At 34.8% G+C, this 26,958-nt stretch overlaps 1 protein-coding gene across 1 annotated transcript; it reads right to left on the bottom strand.

The window, feature by feature from the left end:
• Positions 1-5,125: 5,125 nt before the first annotated feature.
• LOC117318896 lies at positions 5,126-26,613 on the bottom strand. The gene is made up of 19 exons (XM_033873828.1): positions 26,428-26,613; positions 22,518-22,643; positions 21,946-22,163; positions 21,372-21,464; positions 20,729-21,039; positions 19,068-19,173; positions 18,543-18,672; positions 17,848-18,020; positions 12,929-13,698; positions 12,640-12,686; positions 12,201-12,290; positions 11,873-11,962; positions 11,566-11,703; positions 11,137-11,253; positions 10,580-10,861; positions 10,048-10,153; positions 7,669-7,727; positions 6,963-7,136; positions 5,126-6,920 (listed from the first exon to the last, which is right to left on the bottom strand). Exons 1-19 carry the CDS (start codon positions 26,611-26,613, stop codon positions 6,522-6,524), a joined length of 3,615 nt encoding a protein of 1,204 aa, XP_033729719.1. The 3' UTR covers positions 5,126-6,521.
• Between the last annotated feature and the right edge of the window lie 345 nt (positions 26,614-26,958).

The raw sequence follows: 26,958 nt of genomic DNA on the forward strand, positions 1-26,958 counted from the left end.
TGTTCTTTATAACAACCAACGTCTGGTTTTTGGTGCTACTAAACTATTACTTGCATTTATATACGTTTAAACATATGACATATGATTATCGATTTATCATTGAAATGTTAAGGAAATTACGCAATTCATATTACATGGCAGTAATTTAAAAGCTCAAGATACGCGGCGGCTAACTCGTATACCACACCTTCAAATAGTAAATGTTTGTTATATCGATAGATAACTCATATATTTTCTATTTGTTTTTTTACAAGTACACGAAATGACTTCATTTTTAGTACCAGAAGAAATTGATATTTCAACTTCAAAGATATCTTTGTTTTTTATATATATATATCTTATTTATAGTCTGAAAATGAATCAGATATTCACATAATGTATTCACCCTGAAGACATATAACTTATCCTATAGAATATTGGAGCATATAGTATAGCATAATATATAAAGTACTCAGGTGCATTTTAGTGCAGCATAAACCCCAAATTCAGAGATTTACAAATTAAAACCGTTAGAATTTTTTAATAATGTACTAATTTATTCATTATCACCCAAAAGAATATTTATCAAGTGACGTGATTCTAACAAATTATAACATAATAGACTAGTACAACAATGTAATCACTTGCAAGATGCTTCGTTGTAAAATAATTATTTGACAAGGTATCAGAAATAGCCTTAGTTTGAAAACTTTTTTTTTTTCCATTTCGAAATATCAAAGAGTACGGATGCTGGATCAAAAGCCCTGTGAAAACTGTATGAATGTCATGCAAACGCCAATTACAATACCTTGATTTTCGGTTGAGGAATAGCTATACATATATAATTACAGCAGCCCAATTATTACACAAAATTGTATGTGCGGGTACAATAAAAATATTACATAAATTCTACAAACATAACTGTTGCAAATTAAATGAATAACAAGCTTTAATTTGATAAGTGATAACTTTAGCCCCGGAGACAGACTCAAAAATTCATTACATACCAGGATTAATACTCATTAGGAACAGTTATAGATATAATTCTACTTGCATACGATTTCGACCAACAACAATTGATACACTGATAAATGAAACATTTCGTCACAGTATTCACGATAGAATATCAAAGCATGAAAAACAGTATTACCATAAAGTAAGCGAATGATAATAAACAGGTACTACATCTGTACATGTAATTTAATATGTCTCTTGTTAAACAGTATTTCATATCTTAATTCGTTTGCTTTGTAAATATACACAGCCGTTTTGAATGATGGTACAGTTCTCTGATGAAATAACATATATAAATGTAAACATATTAGGTCTAACATTATATTTCCTATACAAAAAAATGACTTGATTTCTGAGTATAAGGGACATGCCATAATAAAATGATATTCGTTTTCAATTTGAGTTCAAAATTGCAATAACGCATTTCCGGAGGTATTGGAATCGGGTGATACCATCTTCCCGCTTCTATATTCAATCTATGAGAAGATACCCGAAACCTTGTTAATTGTTGTTTTTTTTTTTTTTTTTTTTTATATACAGTATATATATATTTGCAATATTGAGATATCTCTTGTAACCAAATTCATTTAAGAAAAGTCTATAACATCTGGCTCTTGGTGAGTCTACAAGCTCTCTATGCCAGTTTGTAAAGATATGTCTCGTACCCTTGATTGGAATAATGATATAAAATACATCAATATCTTCAACCAACTTCTTGTTTAAGCCAAACATAACCAAAACCATGAGCACATAATATGTTCTTCACCCGTTTAGCCCAATTTATGGTACGAGAAGTTTCCACTTGCGTGTAAAGCTCGTTATACAGACTTAACCAGTACATTCTTTTGGTTATACCATATTTAATCATCTTGGTGTATCTGATAAATTTAAGTTTTATGGATGTAGGGGACTTAGTTGCAGATAATTGGTCTGTCCCCAATGAAATATAAGAAATCGGTGCATATATGCCTTTTTGAAAGTTTTGAAAGCCCCCCCCCCCCCCCCCCCCCCCCCCGAATCCGCCACTGCATACAAGTATATTCAAAATGTATGTTGATCCTTGAAACAGTTATAATAAATATATATTATATCTTTACTACATGTGTAGTTTCGAAATAAAAATTGGACTGATTCTCTACGACCTCTGTTCTTTTTTTCTTTATTAGTTTGTATACATCATAAAAATCTAGAAAAATGTATTATCACTACGAAATGAATGACAACTATTACCAATGTGTCTTGACTTGTATTTCAGAAATCTTTTTTAAGAATGATAGAACTTGAAGATATCGGTATTTTTTTCTTCTAAAATTTTCACAATAGACATCAAAGAAGAAACAAATTATTCCTGCATAGGAAAGTAGAAAGGCTAAAATTGACAAGGAAAAAGTATAATTAGTTAAAACTACTTAATCGCAACTAGGTGATTAAGGCAGAAAACTTCACTGTATAAGTTCTTGCAGAGGGAAGGTGACTTCACTTAATGTTCAGTATATAATGTCATATAGAGGGAAGGTGACTTCACTTAATGTTCAGTGTATAATGTCTTATAGAGGGAAGGTGACTTCACTTAATGTTCAGTATATAAGGTCTTATAGAGGGGAGGTGACTTCACTTAATGTTCTATGTATAATGTCTTATAGAGGGGAGGTGACTTCACTTAATGTTCTATGTATAATGTCTTATAGAGGGGAGGTGACTTCACTTAATGTTCAGTATATAAGGTCTTATAGAGGGGAGGTGACTTCACTTAATGTTCAGTGTATAATGTCTTATACAGGGGAGGTGACTTCACTTAATGTTCTATGTATAATGTCTTATACAGGGGAGGTGACTTCACTTAATGTTCAGTATATAAGGTCTTATAGAGGGGAGGTGACTTCACTTAATGTTCAGTATATAAGGTCTTATACAGGGGAGGTGACTTCACTTAATGTTCAGTATATAAGGTCTTATAGAGGGGAGGTGACTTCACTTAATGTTCAGTATATAAGGTCTTATAGAGGGGAGGTGACTTCACTTAATGTTCTATGTATAATGTCTTATAGAGGGGAGGTGACTTCACTTAATGTTCAGTGTATAAGGTCTTATAGAGGGGAGGTGACTTCACTTAATGTTCAGTGTATAATGTCTTATAGAGGGGAGGTGACTTCACTTAATGTTCAGTGTATAATGTCTTATACAGGGGAGGTGACTTCACTTAATGTTCAGTGTATAATGTCTTATAGAGGGGAAGTGACTTCACTTAATGTTCAGTGTATAATGTCTTGTAGAGGGGAGGTGACTTCACTTAATGTTCTATGTATAATGTCTTATAGAGGGGAGGTGACTTCACTTAATGTTCAGTGTATAATGTCTTATAGAGGGGAGGTGACTTCACTTAATGTTCAGTGTATAATGTCTTATAGAGGGGAGGTGACTTCACTTAATGTTCAGTGTATAATGTCTTATAGAGGGGAGGTGACTTCACTTAATGTTCTATGTATAATGTCTTATAGAGGGGAGGTGACTTCACTTAATGTTCAGTGTATAATGTCTTATAGAGGGGAGGTGACTTCACTTAATGTTCAGTGTATAATGTCTTATAGAGGGGAGGTGACTTCACTTAATGTTCAGTATATAAGGTCATATAGAGGGGAGGTGACTTCACTTAATGTTCAGTGTATAATGTCTTATAGAGGGAAGGTGACTTCACTTAATGTTCAGTGTATAATGTCTTATAGAGGGAAGGTGACTTCACTTAATGTTCAGTGTATGAGGTCGTATAGAGGGAAGATAACTTTATGCATAGTATCACTGCTCTTTTTTTTTCTGTATGAGATGTTAATCAAAAATAAAATAAAAATAAAAAACAAATAAGTTTAATGAACCTTTGCAAACCTTTTATTTTGAATTTGTAGCGGATATGTTTCCGTGACACCATGGATAATATTCAACATTCAAAATCCATTTACACAGTTAGCAGTAAGGTTTTCGTGTTACTTTATACAATGATACATTATGTTATCACAAATTAATACACTGGGAACTATTACATTCAGCATTGTATAGTGTCATATGTATTTATACAGTATTGCACTTATCTTACAATACTTTTTCAATGGTTTAAGATATGATATTGCATTCACCCTGAAGACATATAACTTATCCTATAGAATATTGGAGCATATAGTATAGCATAATATAGTAGCATACCAAATAATAGTTATTGCAATGTAATTATCTAATCATCATTTTGATCACAACTTAAAACGTGAACTTTAACAATAACAGACACTATCTCTTTTCAGTAAGGATATAATATGTAGTAGCACAGATCGTATGATTTACTCGTACAATAGATACAAACAGTGACATATTTGATATTTTAATATTGCATATTGGTATCTAGTGGTATACCCATAATCTAGTTATTTACTATGAATTTGAACATAAGCAAATAATACATATCCACTTTCATCACAGTTCAGCAAATGGGGCAGTATCTGTCTTAACATGGTGTTTTAATCCAGTGTCTTTTGACATATATATTGCATGCATTTGGTCTGCAATTACAAATATCTATTCATTCATTTTACCCTGCAAAAATTCTTTCCCTGATCTTCATCACGCAATCCACCACATGCAATGAACTTCAATAACTAATTTTTTTATTAAATGTTACAAAACATCACATACAAGTTTTTTTTATTGACAGTGTGGCAACAAATACTGCAAAACAATTTACTAATAAATCATCAAAAAGGAACAAGAGATTCCAGAATGATTTTTATAGGTTTCATATCAGATTGGGCTTTTCTCTATTTTCCCCTCCCTCTTACTAATCTGTGTAAATTGATAAACATCGCTCAGGTACTTTTCAAAAAAAAGGAACCTATATATGAAATTTGGGATTTAGCAATAATGACTGTCTGTTGGCCATGTTGTTTTCGGATTGATCCCAAAATGCAATACGAGGAAACAAGGGGATCAAACATATAAAATTTGAGAAAGATTCCTTCAGTACCTTCTGTAATATAGCGATAACAAACTTCAATAGTCAAAATCCAAGATGGCTGCCTGTCGGCCATGTTGTTTACAGAATCGTTTCAAAATGCAATATGCATAACTAGAGACCAAGGGTAACCTACATATGAAATTTAATGAAATGGTGGGCTAAAAATATAATAATGATAATTAAAAAAAAAAAGAATAAAAAGTAAATACCCAAGTGTGCGCTTCAAGTAGGCTGCCCCAACCCCTTACCATGTAAGAGGGAGGTATCTGCATCTGCTGTATCTGCTCTAGTTACGGGTCAAATGATTAGTATTTACTAAGTCATAACCAATAACACACACGGTTACTTGATACACGGAGTTAACATTTAGTAATATAAAATTGTACATCATCTCTTGTTACCAGAGTAATCATAATTAAACACTGAAAACAAAGTATCTCATAAACGGAAATACTGTATAAACTGAGGTCTTCACACATAAAATCTTGTAACCAATCTGGATGTGTACAAGATTATAAACATATTGAAGAAATAGAGTTACTTACAAACAGAAAATCGAGTTCATCATATGACACATCATATAACACTTCAACAAGTTGCATCTTATTTGACTTATTAAGATCGGATTCTCAATATCAATATTTTGTATAAAATATGTTTATGAATAAAAAACGCATCCTCAACAGAGCTAATCAGTTTTGTAACCCAATGCATCAGATGATTGAATTGCAAGAGGAATAATGCAAATACAAGTCAGGAATTCAAACCCATCATCTCTGATCTCTATGCATGTATATAAATGCTCATTATAACATTTGTGCAACCTGGCCATTTAATTGTTCTGCCCAGATCTCTCTCTACTTCAACAAAAAAATTACTCCAAAGATTCTACACCATATTCTCTTGTTATTAAGCTGGGTGCCAGTTCTGCTACACTATAAATGTATATTGCTTTATTCAACAAGAGGCCCAATGGGCCTGTATCACTCACCTGGCTCTACTGTAACTTTGAAAAGGATTGAGGTCAACTTTAGATTACCTCTTTATTCATTTGAACAAACCTGGTAGCCCTTCACTCCAGCATGCTGCAGGCCCAATATCAAGTCCATCAGTCTCTTGGTTATTGAGGAGAAGTTATTAAAATGAAAAAGTTGATGCTGGACGCTGTACCATGGGATATACTGTGCTCAACAGATGCAAACCATGGTATATATTTCCATCCAATATTTCCAACTGGATTATATGGCCATCTTGGATACATGACACATCAAAATTGCATGTATTACTAGTTGCATGTGAGAATTATTGCATTATATCAGGACATCCATTCAGGAGGTGCAGCAAAAGAGTAAAAGCTTACAGATTAGAGACAAGATAACAGGCTACATCATAATCTCCTCAGGTTTCAAACTAAAATAAACCCATTTAAGCCATAGAACTCACATATCTGTACTAATAAGTCTGTAATGTAAAGATCAAATGTAAATTTCATTGACTTAATTTTTATCCATGTATTTTCCCCTAAAGACTCTTATAATTTTCTGTTCAGAAATGACGTCAAGTCTACTCCAAATGTTTTGAAAAATTCTAAATGTTCTGCTGATAATGTGACATTTGGAGGAATGCAAATAGAAGATTTCACAAACTGAGTATTTCTTGCTTTTATGCAGTTTGCAGCAATATGATAATACTTGTTTTGAAATACACTTCTCATGGATTTCAGACGCCTATCAAAAAATGAATCCATCTCTCTGTGTCTGATAATAAAATCATTTGGACTTTTGATAGGTTTGGCAAATTTGGATCTGCAGCCAGCACAAATTTTTATATAATTTGTTAATTTACATACGACATATGATTCAACTATGGATGAAGTTGTGATGTCATCACCAGTTGAACGACTGCTGCTTGAGCCACTTAATTCAGATGGCTCCTTTTCCCTTTTTGCATGGACAACTGTATCCCCTGCAACTGACTTTCTTTTTAGATGTGATCTCTCTGTGTACGTAGTCACTGCTGCTGCATTGTCCAATCCCTGACAAGTATTGCAGAGGAAGCAAAATGAATCGTGGCTAGCATCAGCTATTCCCCTTCCAACATTGCTGCATGAAAAGTGGTTCCACCAATGGCAGGAGTTGCACTGAATCTGAAATTTATACACAACAGCAAAATGTGTAAACATCATACCATAAACACAGAATTATAGTCACTTGATGCCTGTAGTTAAAATAAACAAGATGAACTATATTTTATCATGAATCCTATCAAAATGTGCACTTCATTTGCATAAAATAAACTTGAACTTGCAATATATCTTGATATGCTTCTCACCATAAATAAAGCTCCAAACGAAAGTCTCTTTGTACAATGTAGTTGTTGGAAAAAATAAGAAAACAATTTTGTGACCATTACTGCATGCAATGGAAAATATCTCCAGATCAACCGAAGTGTTTGGTAATATTGTTACTCATCTCCAGTATCATTTTCAGCATGGATACATTTAATCCTTTGGTAACTTTAAATAGCATCTTTACACAATTTTGTGAGTTTTATCTTTCTTGAAACGTTCTCCAGGCCAGAAGTTCATGTATCAGATCAAACCAAATGTCAGTGAAAAAAAAAAATCATATTCAGTAATTCTACATGGCCAGAATATGCAGAAATATATCCATACATACCCAGCCCTCATTGACTTTGTAAACCTGAGAACACTTTCTGCAGTAATTTGTAACATTTCCTGGAAATTAAAACATAAAAGTAAAGTGAGCTATTTCCACAATCTCTTGAAACAATGATGGCCGATATCAGCCATCAAGTAACTCATGTGATGCGAGTAACCTGACATTGTAAAAATCACATGACGGGTTACTCTCATGTGATACGGGTAATTGTTCCCAACATATTGAAGACTGTGACAATACACATGCAAACCCATTGACATTTCAGGGTTAACACGTGATTCACAATAGCATAGCAAATTAAAACCTATCTTTGATCATTTGTGTTGCATACAAAATCTCTTTTCCAATGTCACTCAAGAGTATTATATTGGGCTTCAAATTTGGCCAATTTTGGTGAATAAAATCATTTCCTCAAATTTAGATTTTCGGTGGAATTTTTCTACCACATAGATATGAAAATCTATAGGAAAAATCAAAAAGAAATCCTGTTGAAATTAGTCTTAGGTCAAATCATGAATTGACTATACTACAAGAGCTATATAGTAAAACTGTTTAATCAGGAAAAAACAAAATTGTGTAGATGTTCAACTGTCGCAATGATAGCCTCTTTTGAAAGGTATATAAAACTATACAAGAGGCCCAGAGGGCCTGTATCGCTCACCTGGTTTCATGATATATGAAACAAGAACTATGCTTAAGTATATTTGCCACTGGTATTGCTATGTCAGTATATCATAGGCATTTCATATAGTTACATGAACATTGTTTTTATTGTAATTCTAAAAATGTCAATTTAGCCAAATTGATCCCTTTTGGCCCCCCGGGGGTCAGCCCCACCAATTGTACAATTTTGAATCTCTACCTCAAGGGGATGCTACCAGGCGAATATGAACGATATATATTAATCCATTGCTTAGTTTCAGAGAAGAAGTTGTTTATATCAATTTAGGCAAATTGACCCCTTCTGGCCCGCCCCTCAGCCCTCAGGGGGGTCAGCCCTATCATTTGTACAATTTTGAATCCCTACCCCAAGGGGATATTACCAGTCAAATATGTGAGATATCCATTGCTTAGTTTCAGAGGAGAAGTTGTTTATATCAATTTAGCCAAATTGACCCTGTTTGGCCCCGCCCCTCAGCGCCCCGGGGTGTCAGCCCCACCACTTATACAATTTTGAGTTCCCACTCAATGGTGATGCTACCAGGCAAATATGAGCGATATCCATTGCTCAGTTTCAGAGAAGAAGTCGTTTATATCAATAGAGCCCAATTGACCACATTTGGCCCTGCCCCTCAGGCCCCTGGGGGGTCAGCCCCATCATTTGTACAATTTTGAATCCCCACCACATAGTGATGCTACCAGGCAAATATGAGCCATATCCAATGCTCGGTTTCAGAGAAGAAGTCGTTTATATCAATATAGCCCGATTGACCTCATTTGGCCCCGCCCCAGAGGCCCCCAGGGGGTCAGCCCCATCATTTGTACAATTTTGAATCCCCACCACATAGTGATGCTACCAAGCAAATATGAGCGATATCCATTGCTCGGTTTCAGAGAAGAAGTCGTTTATATCAAAATAGCTAAATTGACCCCTTTTGGCCCCGCCCCAGAGGCCCCCAGGGGATCAGCCCCATCATTTGTACAATTTTGAGTCCCCTACCCATAGGGATGCTTCTGACCAAATTTGGTGAAATTCCAATCAGCGGTTATGAAGAAGAAGTCAAATAATTCAATTGTTGACGGACGGACGGACGGACGACAGACGGACGACAGACGGACGACGGACGGACGGACGACGGACGACGGACGCCACGGTATGGCATAAGCTCACCTTGGTCCTTCGGAACGGTATGGCATAAGCTCACCTTGGTCCTTCGGACCAGGTGAGCTAACAATGGAATGTAAATGGGTTTTGTAAGTGTGCAGTCATCTCCTTCGCGACTGTGTACATTTACTCGCATCACACGCTAGTAAACTGTTAAGTAATTCAGCCTATGTCAGGTTACTCGCATCACATAAATGAAACAGCTTTTAAATGTACATGTATCATTATCAGAATTAGAAACTTTGAAAAAAAGATTCATGTAAAATTATTTGTTGCATCTCTCCTTATTCAGACCTTGCAATGTAAATGACAAGTATCAAATAAAAATGTTTTGGTATCATTCATCTATTTCTATGATTATTTAAACTTTTTAGAACATTTCAAGAATAAACAATGAATGTCTTCTATATCAATATAAACAAGAGATCGAAGAGTGATCTTGGCGCCCACCATTGAGTGATCTTTATAGGTTCTATCTTACGTTGATCTTTCTCTACTGAATTATTTGATAACAAGGAGAATCTACTAAAAACTAAATTTTCAGTACATACCACAACTTGCAAGCAATATAGATGCAATTTCTCTTCTCATGTTGTCAATGTCCCTTGGTCTTGCTTTAAAAACAAGATCTTTATCTTGCACCAGTAATTCTGCAAACTTCAAAAATAGGAGTCTTTGAAAATTCAAGTCTTCTAAGTCTAAAACTGTTCACATGAGAAAATGATTTCAGTCTCTCAATAACATTTTAAAATTACCATCCACATAAAACATGTTTGAAAATCATCACATTTCATATGAAAATTTTTGATTAGTTGATAAATAGGAGAAAATTGAATTTTACAAAACAAAAATTAACAGAAAAAATTATGTTTATCTATATGTAATCTGAGAGTGATGGTTGCATTATTGGCATTACATTTTTTACGTCCTTGCTATGAGATGTATGAAAATATCTATCGCGGAACTAATACCAAAAGGAGAAAAGTGAGCTAAGGCAAGAAGTACCTTACATAAATTGCATGACTTACTAATTTATTTCTTAGGCCAAACATGGTAGAATGATATTCCTGATAATACTATTACCTTCATAACAAACACTCCACAGCTGACGGAATCGTTTTGTTTAGGGTGGGCTCCAGCTAGTTTCAGTGTCCATTTTGATGGTCCATACTGTTCCAGGCCACTGGCAAAACGTCTATTGATAAATGTTTTCCAGGACACAAGAATGTTTTGCTGTCTACTATGGGGTTCACCCATTGAATTTACATACATTATCTGTCGATCTTTTGGATAGATAATGACCAACTCCCAGTGTCCAAAGTGGTTGAAAGGACACAAGATTTTGTCAAAATGCTCAAAGGTAGTCTATAATGAAAAAAAAGAGAAACAACAGTTTTACATTACGTCATGTAACTTATCCATCTTAAACAAGAAAATTACATACCACCATTTATCTCTGCATATCAAACATTGATTAAATGAAATGTAATCTACTTTCTATAATACAATTTTTTAATGATACAGATACTATATGTGAAATATGAAAAGGAAAAGGACTTAAGACACAGCTGGAACCATTAGTATATTTGATAAATCTTTATTTCTATCATTGCTGAATACATTTGACTATATAGAATTACCTTTGTCATCAGAGAGCAACAGTTGGGTTTTTGTAAAAGCTTCCCCATTACAACACAGTTGATGAATGTTGTATTTGTATTATGGTCTGTTAACAATTGCATATATGCATCTATCACCTTCAGAGATGTAAGCAGAAATAAGAAAACATATTTACACGATATAGTAAAAGTTAATACTCAAGATCCTTATATGTTTCCTACAACAGCATTATGCTACATGACCATGCAGAGAAAAACATTTTAATGTTATCAAATAATTGAAAACACAAATTGCCCTGTTACCCTGAAGAGGGATTATCAATTTTACTGTTAAGTAGCGAAATTTTCTTTTAAATGTGAATTTTATTCATTTTACAACAGTTGCAAAACAAGTTATATCAATATCTTAATGTCAACTGTAAATATCCGACAAAAATAAGATGAAATCACCTCATCTGACACCTCTTCATCTTGTTTCAAAGAACCAAATGAATATCCATAGAGCTTGAACTGCCCTACAACAGCCATCAATGATTTGGAATTATGATGGTTATCCCATACCTCATCGACATCAGGAATGACAGGATCCTGAAAACAAACACAATGTCCAAAATTTGGGTTATTTCTTTCCATAATGCCATCTTATTGCAACAAGTATTTAAACTTTTAAAGAATGCAGTGTTGACTTAACGTTTTCACTGATTTTTTGACATGTCAATGTGAAAAGCTTACCAGCTGTAATAAAGTAATAACTTACCAGATTTAATTCCTTCTCCTTTGTGATATTGCACCTGTTTTGGCTTTCCTGGTTCTCTGACTGCTCCTCTACGTTATCTGCTTCCGGTTCCTTTCAATGGAATAAAGTACGCCATATCAAAATAGATACCGATCTATTTACTCCTTTGACATTTAACATATATATATATATATATATATAAGAATTTGGGTTATTTCTTTCCTTAATGCCATCTTATTGCCACAAGTATTTAAACTTTTAAAGAATGCAGTGTTGACTTAACGTTTTCACTGATTTTTTGACATGTCAATGTGAAAAGCTTACCAGCTGTAATAAAGTAATAACTTACCAGATTTAATTCCTTCTCCTTTGTGATATTGCACCTGTTTTGGCTTTCCTGGTTCTCTGACTGCTCCACTACGTTATCTGCTTCTGGTCTCTATGAAAAGGAAATATTATCATAATCTTATATAAAATTTAATACTGTTCGGTACCATACTATTTGCATACATATACCATACTGTGAAAAAATGTAATAGATATATATCAAATCTCTGGAAACTATACAATAATTATAGATGCATGTATGCCAATCAATAAGAAAACGAATTTACCTATGGTCACCAACTTGGCAGCATGATTTTTATGTTCAGTTCTTCAATATCGTTATCAAGTTGTAAATTTGTTTGGAATTTAACACACCCCTCCCCTCCGCCCACCAGGTTGAGATCCCCCAATCACACTCCAAAAGGGGTGAACGATTCTATTATTCCCAGATACTGTATTACCTTCCTTTGGTGACGCTTTTTCTTTCTGAAACTTTTCTTTAGATATTCTGTTGATAGAAAGGAAATGATATTAACACACTTTTATAAAAAAAAAGTCAAGGATCAGTATGCCCTCAGAAATATAAAGGCATCTAATATCAAAATGACCAAAAAATTTAATCAAAGGACAGAAGTGAAAAGAAGACAAAGAAAGCTTGAATAGATAAAATCGGTTAAAATGACAGTCAGGTAGGTAACATATATATTTTCCATGATGGAACTGCTGAATTTTTTTAATCTTTTTCTTTACCTTTGAGATAGCTTTTTTGCTTTTGATTTGTTAGCCTTTTCTTCTTCAGAAACGTCTTTGGTACTTTCAGAGTTTTATGTCTCTCACAAAAAGCTGACATTTTGAAAGCCGAAACATTGCCGTGATCTGTAACCAATGTCTGAAAGCACTGATGTAACATTTCAGAAGCATCCTTCACTGCATCAGCATTGCAAGTGTTGTTGATATAATTTCTGATGTTGTTCATTTCAACATTGGCCTTTGCAAGTTGAGTTACAAATCCTGGCTGCTTGTTATCAGGAGTAGAACTGAAAGTGAAACATTCTTTATTTTCGATTAAAGAACTTTCACTCACTGGAACCAACTCTGGCTCAGATTTCTCAGATATATTATCATCAGTCATTGTGAGATTTATCCACTTCAGAAATTCTTCATTTATTGTGTAATACCTTGATACAGCATATGTACCAGGAACATCTTTCCAGCCATCATACAGAATTATGACACATATGAAATGCTTGCAAGGCATATAATGTAACTGGAAGTCAGGACAGTTACAAGATGGAATATTCAGTCTCAAGTTATAAGTACTGCTGGGATCTGATTGAGAGGTTATATTGTAAGTCATGTTGTCAACTTTGATCACCTCCTCCTTGCTATACAGCATAGCATCTGGTACCCTTGCAATACAATGTTCTACAAATACTTTTGGTTTTCCATGAATAAACCTTGGAACTGCATGCTGATACAATTTCGATGTAGATTTTGGCTGGACATTTCGTTCAATGTAACTGAAATTACAAACAAATTATATTAAACATTTTAACAATTGCATATGTTCAAAATTAAACTTTCATAATTTTTCTCAAATAAAGAAACAGCCTGCAGTCATAATTTTCACTGGCAATTTCATAAGCTACCAAAATAGAGCACAGCTAGATCTCCTCTTATAACTGACATGTATGAAAAGATTAAATAAGCCAGGAATGTCACAGATTAAACACTGCAATTGTTTTTATGTTGTCTTGATTAAGAATTAGGCTATTATACTTTTTGTTTTTTGGCAATGAACATTTGGCCAATGCAAATACAACGAATGAAACAAAATACAAATGTACAACAAAACATATGCCAAAACGAAATGTTTTCATCATTTTGTATCAAGAGATCACATTTTTAGATTGAAGAGTTGCAGTCAAAACAACAAGAAAAAAGTACAGCAAAATGCAAGGATGAGATTATCTTCGCTAGCCAAGGCTTCTGATTATGCATACTTCTGATTATGCTTAATCAAAAGCCTCGCCTAGCAAATACAATATCAGATTTATTTGATGACATAATCTTAAACAAAAACAAGAGATCCCAGAGGGATCTTGGCGCCCACCATTGAATGATCTTCATAGGTTCCATGTCAGATTGATCTTTTCTCTACTTTTCCCTTCATTTTACTAATCTGTGCAAATTGAGACATCCCTCCAGTACTTTTCAAACAAGGGAATCCTAGCTATATAAGAAATTTGAGATTTAACGATAATGGCTGTTTGTTTGCCAGGTTGTTTTCAGGACAGACTGGTCCAAAAATGCAATACAATGGACCAAGGGGAACCTACATATGAAATTTGAGAAAGATCCATTCAGTACTTTGAGAAATAGAGATAACAAACTTCAATTGTCAAAATCCAAGATGGCGGTCTGTTGGCCATATTGTTTTCCAATTGATCTCAAAATGCAATTAGCATAACGAGGCACCAAGGGGAACCTCGATATGAAATTTGAGAAAGATCCATTCAGTACTTTCTCAGAAATAGCGATAACAATCTTCAATTGTCAAAATCCAAGATGGCTGCCTGTCGGCCATGTTGTTTTCGGATTGGTCTCAAAACGCAATATGCATAACTAGGCACCAAGGGAAACCTACATATGAAATTTCAGAAAGATCCATTCAGTACTTTCTCAGAAATAGTGATAACAAACTTCAATTGTCAAAATCCAAGATGGCTGCCTGTCGGCCATGTTGTTTTCAGATTGGTCTCAAATCGCAATATGCATAACTAGGCACCAAGGGAAACTTACATATGCAATTTGAGAAAGATCCCTTCAGTACATTCTCAGAAATAGCGATAACAAACTTCAATTGTCAAAATCCAAGATGGCTGCCTGTCGGCCATGTTGTTTTTGGATTGGTCTCAAAACGCAATATGCATAACTAGGCACCAAGGGAAACCAACATATAAAATTTCAGAAAGATCCATTCAGTACTTTCTCAGAAATAGTGATAACAAACTTCAATTGTCAAAATCCAAGATGGCTGCCTGTCGGCCATGTTGTTTTCTGATTGGTCTCAAATCGCAATATGCATAACTAGGCACCAAGGGGAACCTACATATGAAATTTGAGAAAGATCCCTTCAGCACTTTCTCAGAAATAGCGATAACAAACTTCAATTGTCAAAATCCAAGATGGCTGCCTGTCGGCCATGTTGGTATCTGATTGGTCTCAAAACGCAATATGCATAACTAGGGACCAAGAGGAACCTCCATATGAAATTTGAGAAAGATCCCTTCAGTACTTTCTCAGAAATAGCCGATAACAAACTTCAATTGTCAAAATCCAAGATGGCTGCCTGTCGGCCATGTTGTTTTCGGATTGGTCTCAAAACGCAATATGCATAACTAGGCACCAAGGGAAACTGACATATGAAATTTCAGAACGATCCATTCAGTACTTTCTCAGAAATAGTGATAACAAACTTCAATTGTCAAAATCCAAGATGGCTGCCTGTCAGGCCATGTTGTTTTCAGATTGGTCTCAAAATGCAATATTGCATAACTAGGCACCAAGGGAAACTTACATATGCAATTTGAGAAAGATCCATTCAGTACTTCCAGAAATAGCGATAACAAACTTCAATTGTCAAAATCCAAGATGGCTGCCTGTCGGCCATGTTGTTTTCGGATTGGTCTCAAAATGCAATATGCATAACTAAGCATCAAGGGAAACCTACTTATGAAATTTCAGAAAGATCCATTCAGTTCTTTCTCAGAAATAGCGATAACAAACTTCAATTGTCAAAATCCAAGATGGCTGCCTGTCGGCCATGTTGTTTTCGGATTGGTCTCAAAACGCAATATGCATAACTAGGCACCAAGGGAAACCTACATATGAAATTTCAGAAAGATCCATTCAGTTCTTTCTCAGAAATAGTGATAACAAACTTTAATTGTCAAAATCCAAGATGGCTGCCTGTCGGCCATGTTGTTTTCCGATTGGTCTCAAATCACAATATGCATAACTAGGCACCAAGGGGAACCTACATATGAAATTTGAGAAAGATCCCTTCAGTACTTTCTCAGAAATAGCGATAACAAACTTAAATTGTCAAAATCCAAGATGGCTGCCTGTCGGCCATGTTGTTTTCCGATTGGTCTCAAAACGCAATATGCATAACTAGGCACCAAGGGGAACCTTCATATGAAATTTGAGAAAGATCCCTTCAGTACTTTCTCAGAAATAGCGATAACAAACTTCAATTGTCAAAATCCAAGATGGCTGCCTGTCGGCCATTTTGTTTTCCGATTGGTCTCAAAATGCAATATGCATAACTAGGCACCAAGGGGAACCTACATATGAAATTTCAGAACGATCCATTCAGTACTTTCTCAGAAATAGTGATAACAAACTTCAATTGTCAAAATCCAAGATGGCTGCCTGTCGGCCATGTTGTTTTCAGATTGGTCTCAAAACACAATATGCATAACTAGGCACCAAGGGAAACTTACATATGCAATTTGAGAAAGATCCATTCAGTACATTCTCAGAAATAGCGATAACAAACTTCAATTGTCAAAATCCAAGATGGCTGCCTGTCAGCCATGTTGTTTTCGGATTGGTCTCAAAATGCAATATGCATAACTAGGCATCAAGGGAAACCTACTTATGAAATTTCAGAAAGATCCATTCAGTTCTTTCTCAGAAATAGCGATAACAAACTTCAATTGTCAAAATCCAAGATGGCTGCCTGTCGGCCATGTTGTTTTCGGATTGGTCTCAAAACGCAATATGCATAACTAGGCACCAAGGGAAACCTACATATGAAATTTCAGAAAGATCCATTCAGTACTTTCTCAGAAATAGTGATAACAAACTTCAATTGTCAAAATCCAAGATGGCTGCCTGTCGGCCATGTTGTTTTCCGATTGGTCTCAAATCGCAATATGCATAACTAGGCACCAAGGGGAACCTACATATGAAATTTGAGAAAGATCCCTTCAGTACTTTCTCAGAAATAGCGATAACAAACTTAAATTGTCAAAATCCAAGATGGCTGCCTGTCGGCCATGTTGTTATCCGATTGGTCTCAAAACGCAATATGCATAACTAGGCATCAAGGGGAACCTTCATATGAAATTTGAGAAAGATCCCTTCAGTACTTTCTCAGAAATAGCGATAACAAACTTCAATTGTCAAAATCCAAGATGGCTGCCTGTCGGCCATTTTGTTTTCCGATTGGTCTCAAAATGCAATATGCATAACTAGGCACCAAGGGGAACCTACATATGAAATTTGATAAAGATCCCTTCAGTACTTTCAGAGAAATAGCGATAACAAGAATTGTTTACGGACGGAGGGACGGAGGGACGGACGGACGGACGGACGGACGGACGACGGACCACGGACGCAGGGCGATTTGAACAGCCCACCATCTGATGATGGTGGGCTAAAAACATAGGACATTTATTTTCAAATTAGTAAGAAATATGAAGGGGGAGATTAACTTTTGCAAATACAGTTGCGGGAAAGCCATGTCAAGAAAGATAATACATCATATCTATCTAGTGTATTAATTTCCATTGTATACATGTATGAAAAGATATTGTCAGTTTATGATGGAAGAAGCTCTATATTACAGAAAATAATTGTAATTTATTTAATATCATTACCTTTCAAGGCACTGTTGAAAGTATTTTGTTACAATGACATCCACCAAGCTTTGGGCAGTCCTGCAACTATGTTCCTTTAGCAGAGTTTTCAATATTCTGTGATGAACTTCCACGCCATTAGATGTTGTGACAACAATATTCTCCTCCAGAGGTCGGAAAGCTCTAACCCATCTCTGATGAAAAAAAAGACAGTGTACATGTATATTCAAAAAGATATGTCCTATTTGACTGGCTGTGTTAATTTTTCTTGACATATACAGTAGAACAGCCTTACCATAGGTGATTTTTTTTTTCTATATTCCTGTATTATGATATGCAAAACAAATGAAAAGATAATATATGCTATAATAGGTATATTCATTATGCATCACATTCAAATAAATGAAAACATATAAAAACGATCTGGGATTATCAATTTCCAGATTTTCTGTAAGTGTGTTTACACTGGAAATTTAGTTTGCCAATAGCTGAAAAACATAGCTGGCGTACAAGGTAATAATTGGCAGAAAATTTAATTAATGATGAACATATGTCAAAACAAGACTACTTATCCTTCAGAGCTGTATTGAAAGGTTGTATATATTACAAATATATATACTTTTTTTATAGGTAACATGCAGGGTTAATAAGCTATGCTTTTTATAATTGCACATTTTACAGTACACTGCTACCTAAGTTATGCCAGACATACTTACATCTGTATTGTTCAGCCAAGTGTTATTCAAATAATTCTGGAGATGAGGATTTTCCTTCCAGAATGTCCTTGACTTTAAAGCTGCAATGTTGTCTTGGAGTTCCTCTTGAGTGACAGAGCAAGCAATGCACCTTAAACTTATCAAGATAATAATAGCATTGCAATATGTGGGAAGTGACCTTGAATATATCATGTAAATCTGATTTGACTTTCAAGCACAAAAATAGTCATTGTCAAAAAAAGAAAAACAAAAAAAAGCATTTAAAACATCATCCTTATAGCTGCATCCCTGGTTGGAATTTCATTTGAATAATTTCGATAGACAGGTAATGACACTGAAATTCAAAGACAATTTTTCATTCAAACCAGTATCAAGATGGTCAACATCAGACTTGTAACTTAAAAAAAAATCAGAAAATGAAGATGGAAAAGTAAAAAGATAGGAATGACATGTTTCTGTGGTGACTCCATGAACTTGCAGCTGATGTGTTGTACACAGGTCATAACAGCAAATACTATTACTTACAGATGCAGAGCATCATCCATTTCATCAACCAAGCCATTGTCACGTCTGGAAAACCATCTTTTCCAGGCTTGCTCTACATGGAACTTACACAAGTACTGTGAGGAGTCTGTAATAAAAATGAGAAGAAATACATAACTTTGTAGCCTTACATCCAAGCTTTCTATGGATCCAATATTAGGTCTCTGAGCCTGTTGGTTAAAAAGAAGATGCTCTTGAAATGTTTTAACCTATTTGACCACTGTGACCTTGAATGAAGGTCAAGGTCATTCATTTAAAAAAAAAAAATGGTAGCACTTAACTTCAAAAGATCAAAGGAAGTATTCATAATGGCATACAACGTTAATGGCAAAACTAAAGACATTGACATTGGAACGACATACATGTACTGCATTGATATATCCCCGTATGAATTTTTTTTTTTTTTTTTAAATTGTATTTGTAACTTTAACCCATTAGGAAGTTATTTTGATTAAAAATATGTTCTATCAACATGGAAAAAAGAAGAAGAAGAAGAAGAAGAAGAAGAAGAAGAAGAAGAAGTCTTTTTAGCAGTTGGTGCAAAAACAATACAAAGAAATGCATGTATATCACAGGTATTTCAAGTAGCATTTCTTTAGCAGGATGCTGCAAGGAATGATATGAAGTGACCACATACACAAACAACATAAAAATGGAGTTTACTTACACCAACAACCCACAATAGTACTTGCTATAATCAATGTATATATGTCAGATAATTAATTATTTTTAGCAGGAAGGTTTAAGGCAGGATATGAAGTGAGCACATACACAAACAATATTAGAACGCAGTTTACTCACACCAAAATATCCTACAAAATTTCAATCGGTTATCATAATAAATCATGTCATGCACTCCAAGTAGTATTTTAGTAGGATGTGACAAAAGCTATGAAATGTGCACAAACACAAACAACATTAAAATGTGGTGTATTCACATCACAGCTATTATATAAGCCATGGGGAAAAAATCCAGTGAAAATTGGCTTTAAAAGAAACAAAGAAGGCATGTCAGGTAGGTTTAGTAATGGCTACAGCTAGAGGACTTTCAACAAAAATTCCAGACACCGTTTATCCCAAAAAAACTAAAAAAAAACTTACCAACAGATTCACTGAAATTTAAATTAATATCCTATACAACCAAAATTAATTGTACTCAAGAAACTCGTATATACGAGAAATAATCTCGTTATTACGAGAAATAAACTCGTATATACGAGAAAGAAACTCGTATATACGAGAAATAATCTCTTTATTACAAGAAATAAACTCGTATATATGAGAAAGAAACTCGTATATACCAGATTTTTTATTCATTTTTTAATGATACCAACTAAGTTTATTTTTTTTCATTGGTCCTATTCGACTTCCGTAGAATTCTCATTACCTGGTACTTTTTTTTTTTTTGTAGAATATCATAATATTTTTTAGCATATGGTACTTTTCTAACTGAACTCTTCAGTTATACCAATGCTAAATTCAACATAATAACATTCTTAGATATGGTTATATTGGAACGACCCAAGTCATATCTAGTAACAGAATAGAAAGTGAGATTATGTAATATTTTTTTTCATAGTATGCTTAAGAAACATTTAAATTTTTTAGAAAAGAACAATGGTTTTATCTTTAAATTGTGTTACCTGGAAATACTTTCTGTAATGCGTTGCTCTGTGCTTTATCACAGTCGGTCACCACAGCAGCTGGACTCCAATTTGGGTGCCAAGATTTGAGCACTGTTAATCCATCAGCAACACTAATTTCCAACTTATCTTCGGTAATGAAAGTGCCAATGGGTGAGTACCCCACATTGGTAAATGTCACCACCTCAAACAAAGGAAGTGCATATTTACTAGTATTGAAGGTACTGTCCATTAGTAATGTCCTGTCAAATCTTGTTAGAAGTTTACTCTGCCACTCTGTCTGCAGTACTAGTAGAAATTTCTCTTTGTCACTAAAAACATCAAAAGAAACATTACTATATAAGTACAGCCAGATAGTCTATAATAATCCAACATAATTCTACACTGAAGTGAATCTCTAATGCCTGAAAGGTACTAAATTCACATAAATGTGTTTTAAAGCTGCCATAATAACCATTATTCATATAACAGATCATGTAACAATAACTGTTTGTCTACTTATTATAAAATATGTAACTAAGGTATCTGGTTTGATAGTCTAATTGAAAAAATATACTTATGTACCTTTAATGTCACTGGTGGTTTGTGTAGAGCAAGGGGGAAATTCATGGAAAAAACGATAATAGAAATCATGTTAAGTTACCTATGTGCTCTGAAGTAGTATTTCAGCCCTGGATTAGTCTTAGATAGATTTTGTAGATGAATTTTCACATTAACTTGTTCTTCATCTGAGTATCTATAAAACAAAAATCCATAATGCATAACTATTTCATAAATATAGTTTCAGAAAGGTTCACTCACTCTCTTACAAAATATTTCTAAAGCAGATTATTTTCATTTTACAAGCAGTATAAACATGCAGGAGAAATGTTTTTTTGTAACCTAGCTGTACTAAATGAAGGTTTTCTTAAATCAAGGGACCATAACTCTGTTGCCATGTTTGATGACGATAATCGGACAATATTTGTGGGAGTTAATGCATCATTGCATGGCAATTGCCTTGGCTTAGGGCATTTATCTTGTTATCATTAGTTTAATGAAATCTGTTATCATTTAATGCAGTTATTGCACGGAAACGAAGTGTGACATATGGAAAAAGAACAAGATTAATATCAACAATTTAGGTGAAAGTGATAGCTGTATAAATATGATTGCGCTACTATAGTGCATTAACTGTTCTGTATATTTATATAATAGTCTGATTGTAAATGAAGTACCTGCTGTTTGCCAAAGCTGTTTGGACATGATTGTATACCGTTTTGGAAGACGGGTAATACTGTCTGTTTAATAGTGATGGCTTCCTTGATACTGGCATATTTTCAACATAATTAGCAATCTCCTTTTTGATTTTCCGCACCTGGACCTCACCATTCGAGACCATTGAATGTATTTCTTTGATAATCTCTTTTGAAGTTCTCTTGTTGACACCAGAAACCTTGATAAAATATTCAATGTATACATTGTACAAGATATCACAGAGGACACCCACTATTGAATTATCTTTATTGCTTCTATGTCAGACTGATATTTTTCGAAATTTTCCTTCTTTCTTTTTTTCCTCTTAATGATATGTTGAAAAAGAGCCAATGGAACCTATATGTGAAGATTGAGAAATGCCCTTCTGGCACCTTTTTCTAGAAAATGGAATAGCAAACTTCAATTCTCAAAATTCCACTGGCCAAAATTATCACATTTTTTTTTTTTGATATGCAGTGTAACAGTGAAACTAATTGGTTCAATTCCAGCACCTCTCTCATAAATGTATTCTTGAATATTTCTGTATACATACCTTTCCAACTAAGTGATTTTCATGAACACCTTTCCCGCGGACAACAAACAGGCGTTTAACATCAGGAAAGGTTTCACTACTTTTTATGGACTTTGAAATATTTGTCATTTTTCTTTTGGTGTTTGCCTAAAAAATAACGTACATGATTTCAACAAACCTCCGTTATGAATGTGATATATGGCTATAAATATATAGCATATCATTGAACCACTGTGACAGTACAAGTGCATGCATATAAGTAATACACTGAACATTAGTGAAGTCACCTCCCCTGTATAAGACATTATACACTGAACATTAGTGAAGTCACCTCCCCTGTATAAGACATTATACACTGAACATTAGTGAAGTCACCTCCCCTGTATAAGACATTATACACTGAACATTAGTGAAGTCACCTCCCCTGTATAAGACATTATACACTGAACATTAGTGAAGTCACCTCCCCTGTATAAGACATTATACACTGAACATTAGTGAAGTCACCTCCCCTGTATAAGACATTATACACTGAACATTAGTGAAGTCACCTCCCCTGTATAAGACATTATACACTGAACATTAGTGAAGTCACCTCCCCTCTATAAGACATTATACACTGAACATTAGTGAAGTCACCTCCCCTCTATAAGACATTATACACTGAACATTAAGTGAAGTCACCTCCCCTCTATAAGACATTATACACTGAACATTAAGTGAAGTCACCTCCCCTCTATAAGACATTATACACTGAACATTAAGTGAAGACCTCCCCTCTATAAGACATTATACACTGAACATTAAGTGAAGTCACCTTCCATTTATAAGACCTTATATACTGAACATTAAGTGAAGTCACCTTCCCTCAATAAGACATTATACACTGAACATTAAGTGAAGTCACCTTCCCTCTATAAGACCTTATACACTGAACATTAAGTGAAGTCATCTTCCCTGAACATGCATCAACCTAATATCAAGACATTTCATCAACTCAACATCATGACGTGTCCATTAAAGGGTTTTAGACACAAAAAGGTTAAAGTTGTCTATAGGTTGGTTTTATGAAAACCAGTCATATTACTCTCACACTCCTGGGTTTGTGTATATACACGCTGAGATACAGGGCACAGCAATGGCCCATCTGGACAACTGACCTATATGCAAAATTTCATTCTGATAACGAGGTCGGTCAGCCTCCTACGTCACAGGTTCACTGCTGCCGATATGATAGTATAACTAACGTTAATAACACCAAATGTGTGTCGCATTAAATCACTATTTACACACTATCTACCAAAGGTTTTGTGATGTGGGAGTACTTTACATTAATATATTGGGTTACAACAGTGAATTGGTTACATGTACTCCAGTGATGATCCCGTTATTCATTAAACAACTGTATTAAATTCAACTTTATTCCATAAGTTTTACAACTCATTGGATAAAATAGTATATAACATTAATGGACAAAGGCATCCACGCTTACATGATTTATAATTCAATAAGCTAATTAGTCAGATTTGTTACAGGGAAACAGAGAAATAATCTTTAAAAATGAATATATTCTAATTAAAGTCTTATAAAAAATCTTTCCTTTAGTTTATTTGCTAGTGATAAATATTTTCCTAAATTGTTAAGTTCTTTTATATTTTCTACTTTGAGTAACTGAATACGTTTAAAGATACTATAGTATTTAAAATGATATGTTTTAATCAATCAATACGAATGTCTGCGTAACATTTTCACCACATCAAATACATTTCCTTCATAACCTTCATAAATATTCTTTAAGGAAATTGTTGTTTGAGTACATTACTATAAAATTGAACAGAACAGTAACTGATTTCTTTAAACATTTACCCAAGACTGACAGTTCAAAGTTACTGATTTAAATAAAGAATCCAAGGATCTTTAGTTTCCAACATGTCATCATATCATGCTTTGAGTAAAAAATTATCTGGATGCTTTAATTTCAACCAATATTTAAAAATTCTTGATCTAATGTGTACAAAGGAAATCCTCAAAGTTCAATGTACACAAAATACATGTATCGTCTCAGATAAAAATCAAACTACTGCATTTTTAGGTCATCTGACCCAAAGGGTCAGGATGACCTATAGTCATCGTGCTTCGTCCGTCGTCGTCCGCCGTCCGCCGTGCGCCGTCCGTAAACTTTTTCTTTCAAAACGCTACTCCTCCTTAACGCTTGGGTGGATTACTTCCAAATTTGGTTTGAAGCATCATTGGGGGAGGGCAATCATATTTTATATAAATGAGGCTGGTCTGACCCCTGGGGCCAGAAGGGCGGGGCCCCAAAAAGGGAACTTAGGTGAATATTGCTATAAAATCCTACTCCTCCTTAACCCTTTAGTGGATTTCAACCAGATATGTTGTGAAACATCATTTGGGGAGGGCGGTCATATTTTATATAAATGAGGCTAGTGTGACCCCTGGGGCCTGAGGGGTGGGGCCCCAAATGGGGAACTTTGATGAAATTTTGCTATAAAATCCTACTCCTCCTTAACCCTTTAGTAGATTTCAACCAGATATGTTGTGAAACATCATTGGGGGAGGGTGGTCATATTTTATATAAATGAGGCTGGTGTGGCCCCTGGGGCCAGAGGGGCGGGGCCCCAAAAGGGGAACTTTGATGAAATTTTGCTATAAAATCCTACTCCTCCTAACACCTATAGTGAATTATTACCAAATTTGGTGTGAAACATCTTTGGAAGAGGACAATCATATTTTATATAAATGAGGCTGGTTTGACCCCTAGGGCCAGAGGGGCGGGGCCCAAAAAGGGGAACTTTGGTGAATTTTTGCTATAAATCCTACTTCTCTCTAACCCTTGGGTGGATTAATACGAAATATGGTGTGAAACATCCTTTGGGAAGGGTGGTCATATTTTATATAAACGAGGCTAGTGTGACCCCTGGGGCCTGAAGGGCAGGGCCCCAAAAGGGGAACTTTGGTGAATATTTGCTGTTAAATCCTAATCCTCCCTAACCTTTTGGTGGATTACAACCAAATTTGATGTGAAACATAAGGTGACGGCAATCATATTTTTTAATGAGACAGGTTTGACCCCTGGGGAAAAAAAAGATGGGGCAAAAGGAGCGCTTAGGTTAAACATTTCTTAAAAATGCAATTCCTCCTTAATGCCTGAATTGATTACAACCATATTTAGTATGAAACATTATTGGGGAAAGGCAATCCTAATTGATATAAATGAGTCTTGTCTGACCCATTGGGACAGAGGGGCATGCCCCAAAAATGGGAACTTGGCTAAAATTTTGCTTTATGATGCTGCTCTTCCTGGACAAGCTAAATGGATAAAAACCAAATTTGATCTAAAACATAACTGGCTGCAATAAATAATTTATGGTAATAATGCTGGATTGGGGTGTGTGTCCCTGCTGTAAGTGTAAGTGTTTGTCAGATGACCGTTAAGGCCCATGGGCCTCTTGTTATCAAATCTTTATCTTGCAAAATTAAGAAATGGATATTTTTATGTTAATATTACGTCAGAAAAGGGAAAAACATGTTCTTAAAAGTGTACAAAATCTTATCAAATTATGCTAAAAATAAAATGGTTAACAAGGCTAGGAAAATTAATCACCGTAAAAAGATTGCACAAGTGAGGTCATTTTGTTATCTCACTGTATAGTAAACCAGAGATGTATATATCACATGTGATATTTACATCTCTGAGTAGACCTATAGTGTATATGCCATTATTTGAGTTTTTAGAATAAAAATAAAATAAAAAGTGGACATGTGATATTAGTAAATTACCAAGGTTATGATATTGTCCGCTGGTCTACTATTTTGATTATACAATTACAGACATGAGGTGTGGAAAGAAAATCTAAACATGTAAGATGATAAAATCAGGACATTCACTGTTATTGCTTTAAATGCTTACAAAATAATATGGGACTCTTTGAAGTTTTCCGTCCTGAGAATCCTGATCGATGTCTGAATCAGCTGATGATGTAACCTCCTCGTTGACAGCCTGTGAATTTATGTTGTTGATGATAGGCTCAAATTGATACGGAAGTATGTTGGGAATCGAGCCCACATCAGGAAAATCACTGTCATTGCTTTCCATAATTGCAAAATAGTATCAAACTATTTGTAGTTTCTCTCTATAATGCATGTAACGAGTAGACGCTATCATCGAGATGTGAACCAGATGACGCGTTGGACCACGTGACCACCTAGCTCATTAAAATTTTTCAGCCAGCAGCAATATCCCCCTACTGGCCTAAAATAGATAAACAGCTTTGCGACGCGAGGTGGAAACCTGGTCCAGCCGATATTTATGGGGTTGGGCTGCTAGAAAATGGAAAAATACCTGGTGTGTCTAAAACCCTTTAACAATGTAGAACTACCCTGAACATAAGGCAGCCATGTCGTTTTTTTGGTGCTGAAATTGAGATGTTATGCAATGCTG

Source organism: Pecten maximus, unplaced genomic scaffold (genome assembly GCF_902652985.1).
Source record: "Pecten maximus unplaced genomic scaffold, xPecMax1.1, whole genome shotgun sequence".
NCBI lineage: Eukaryota > Metazoa > Mollusca > Bivalvia > Pectinida > Pectinidae > Pecten > Pecten maximus.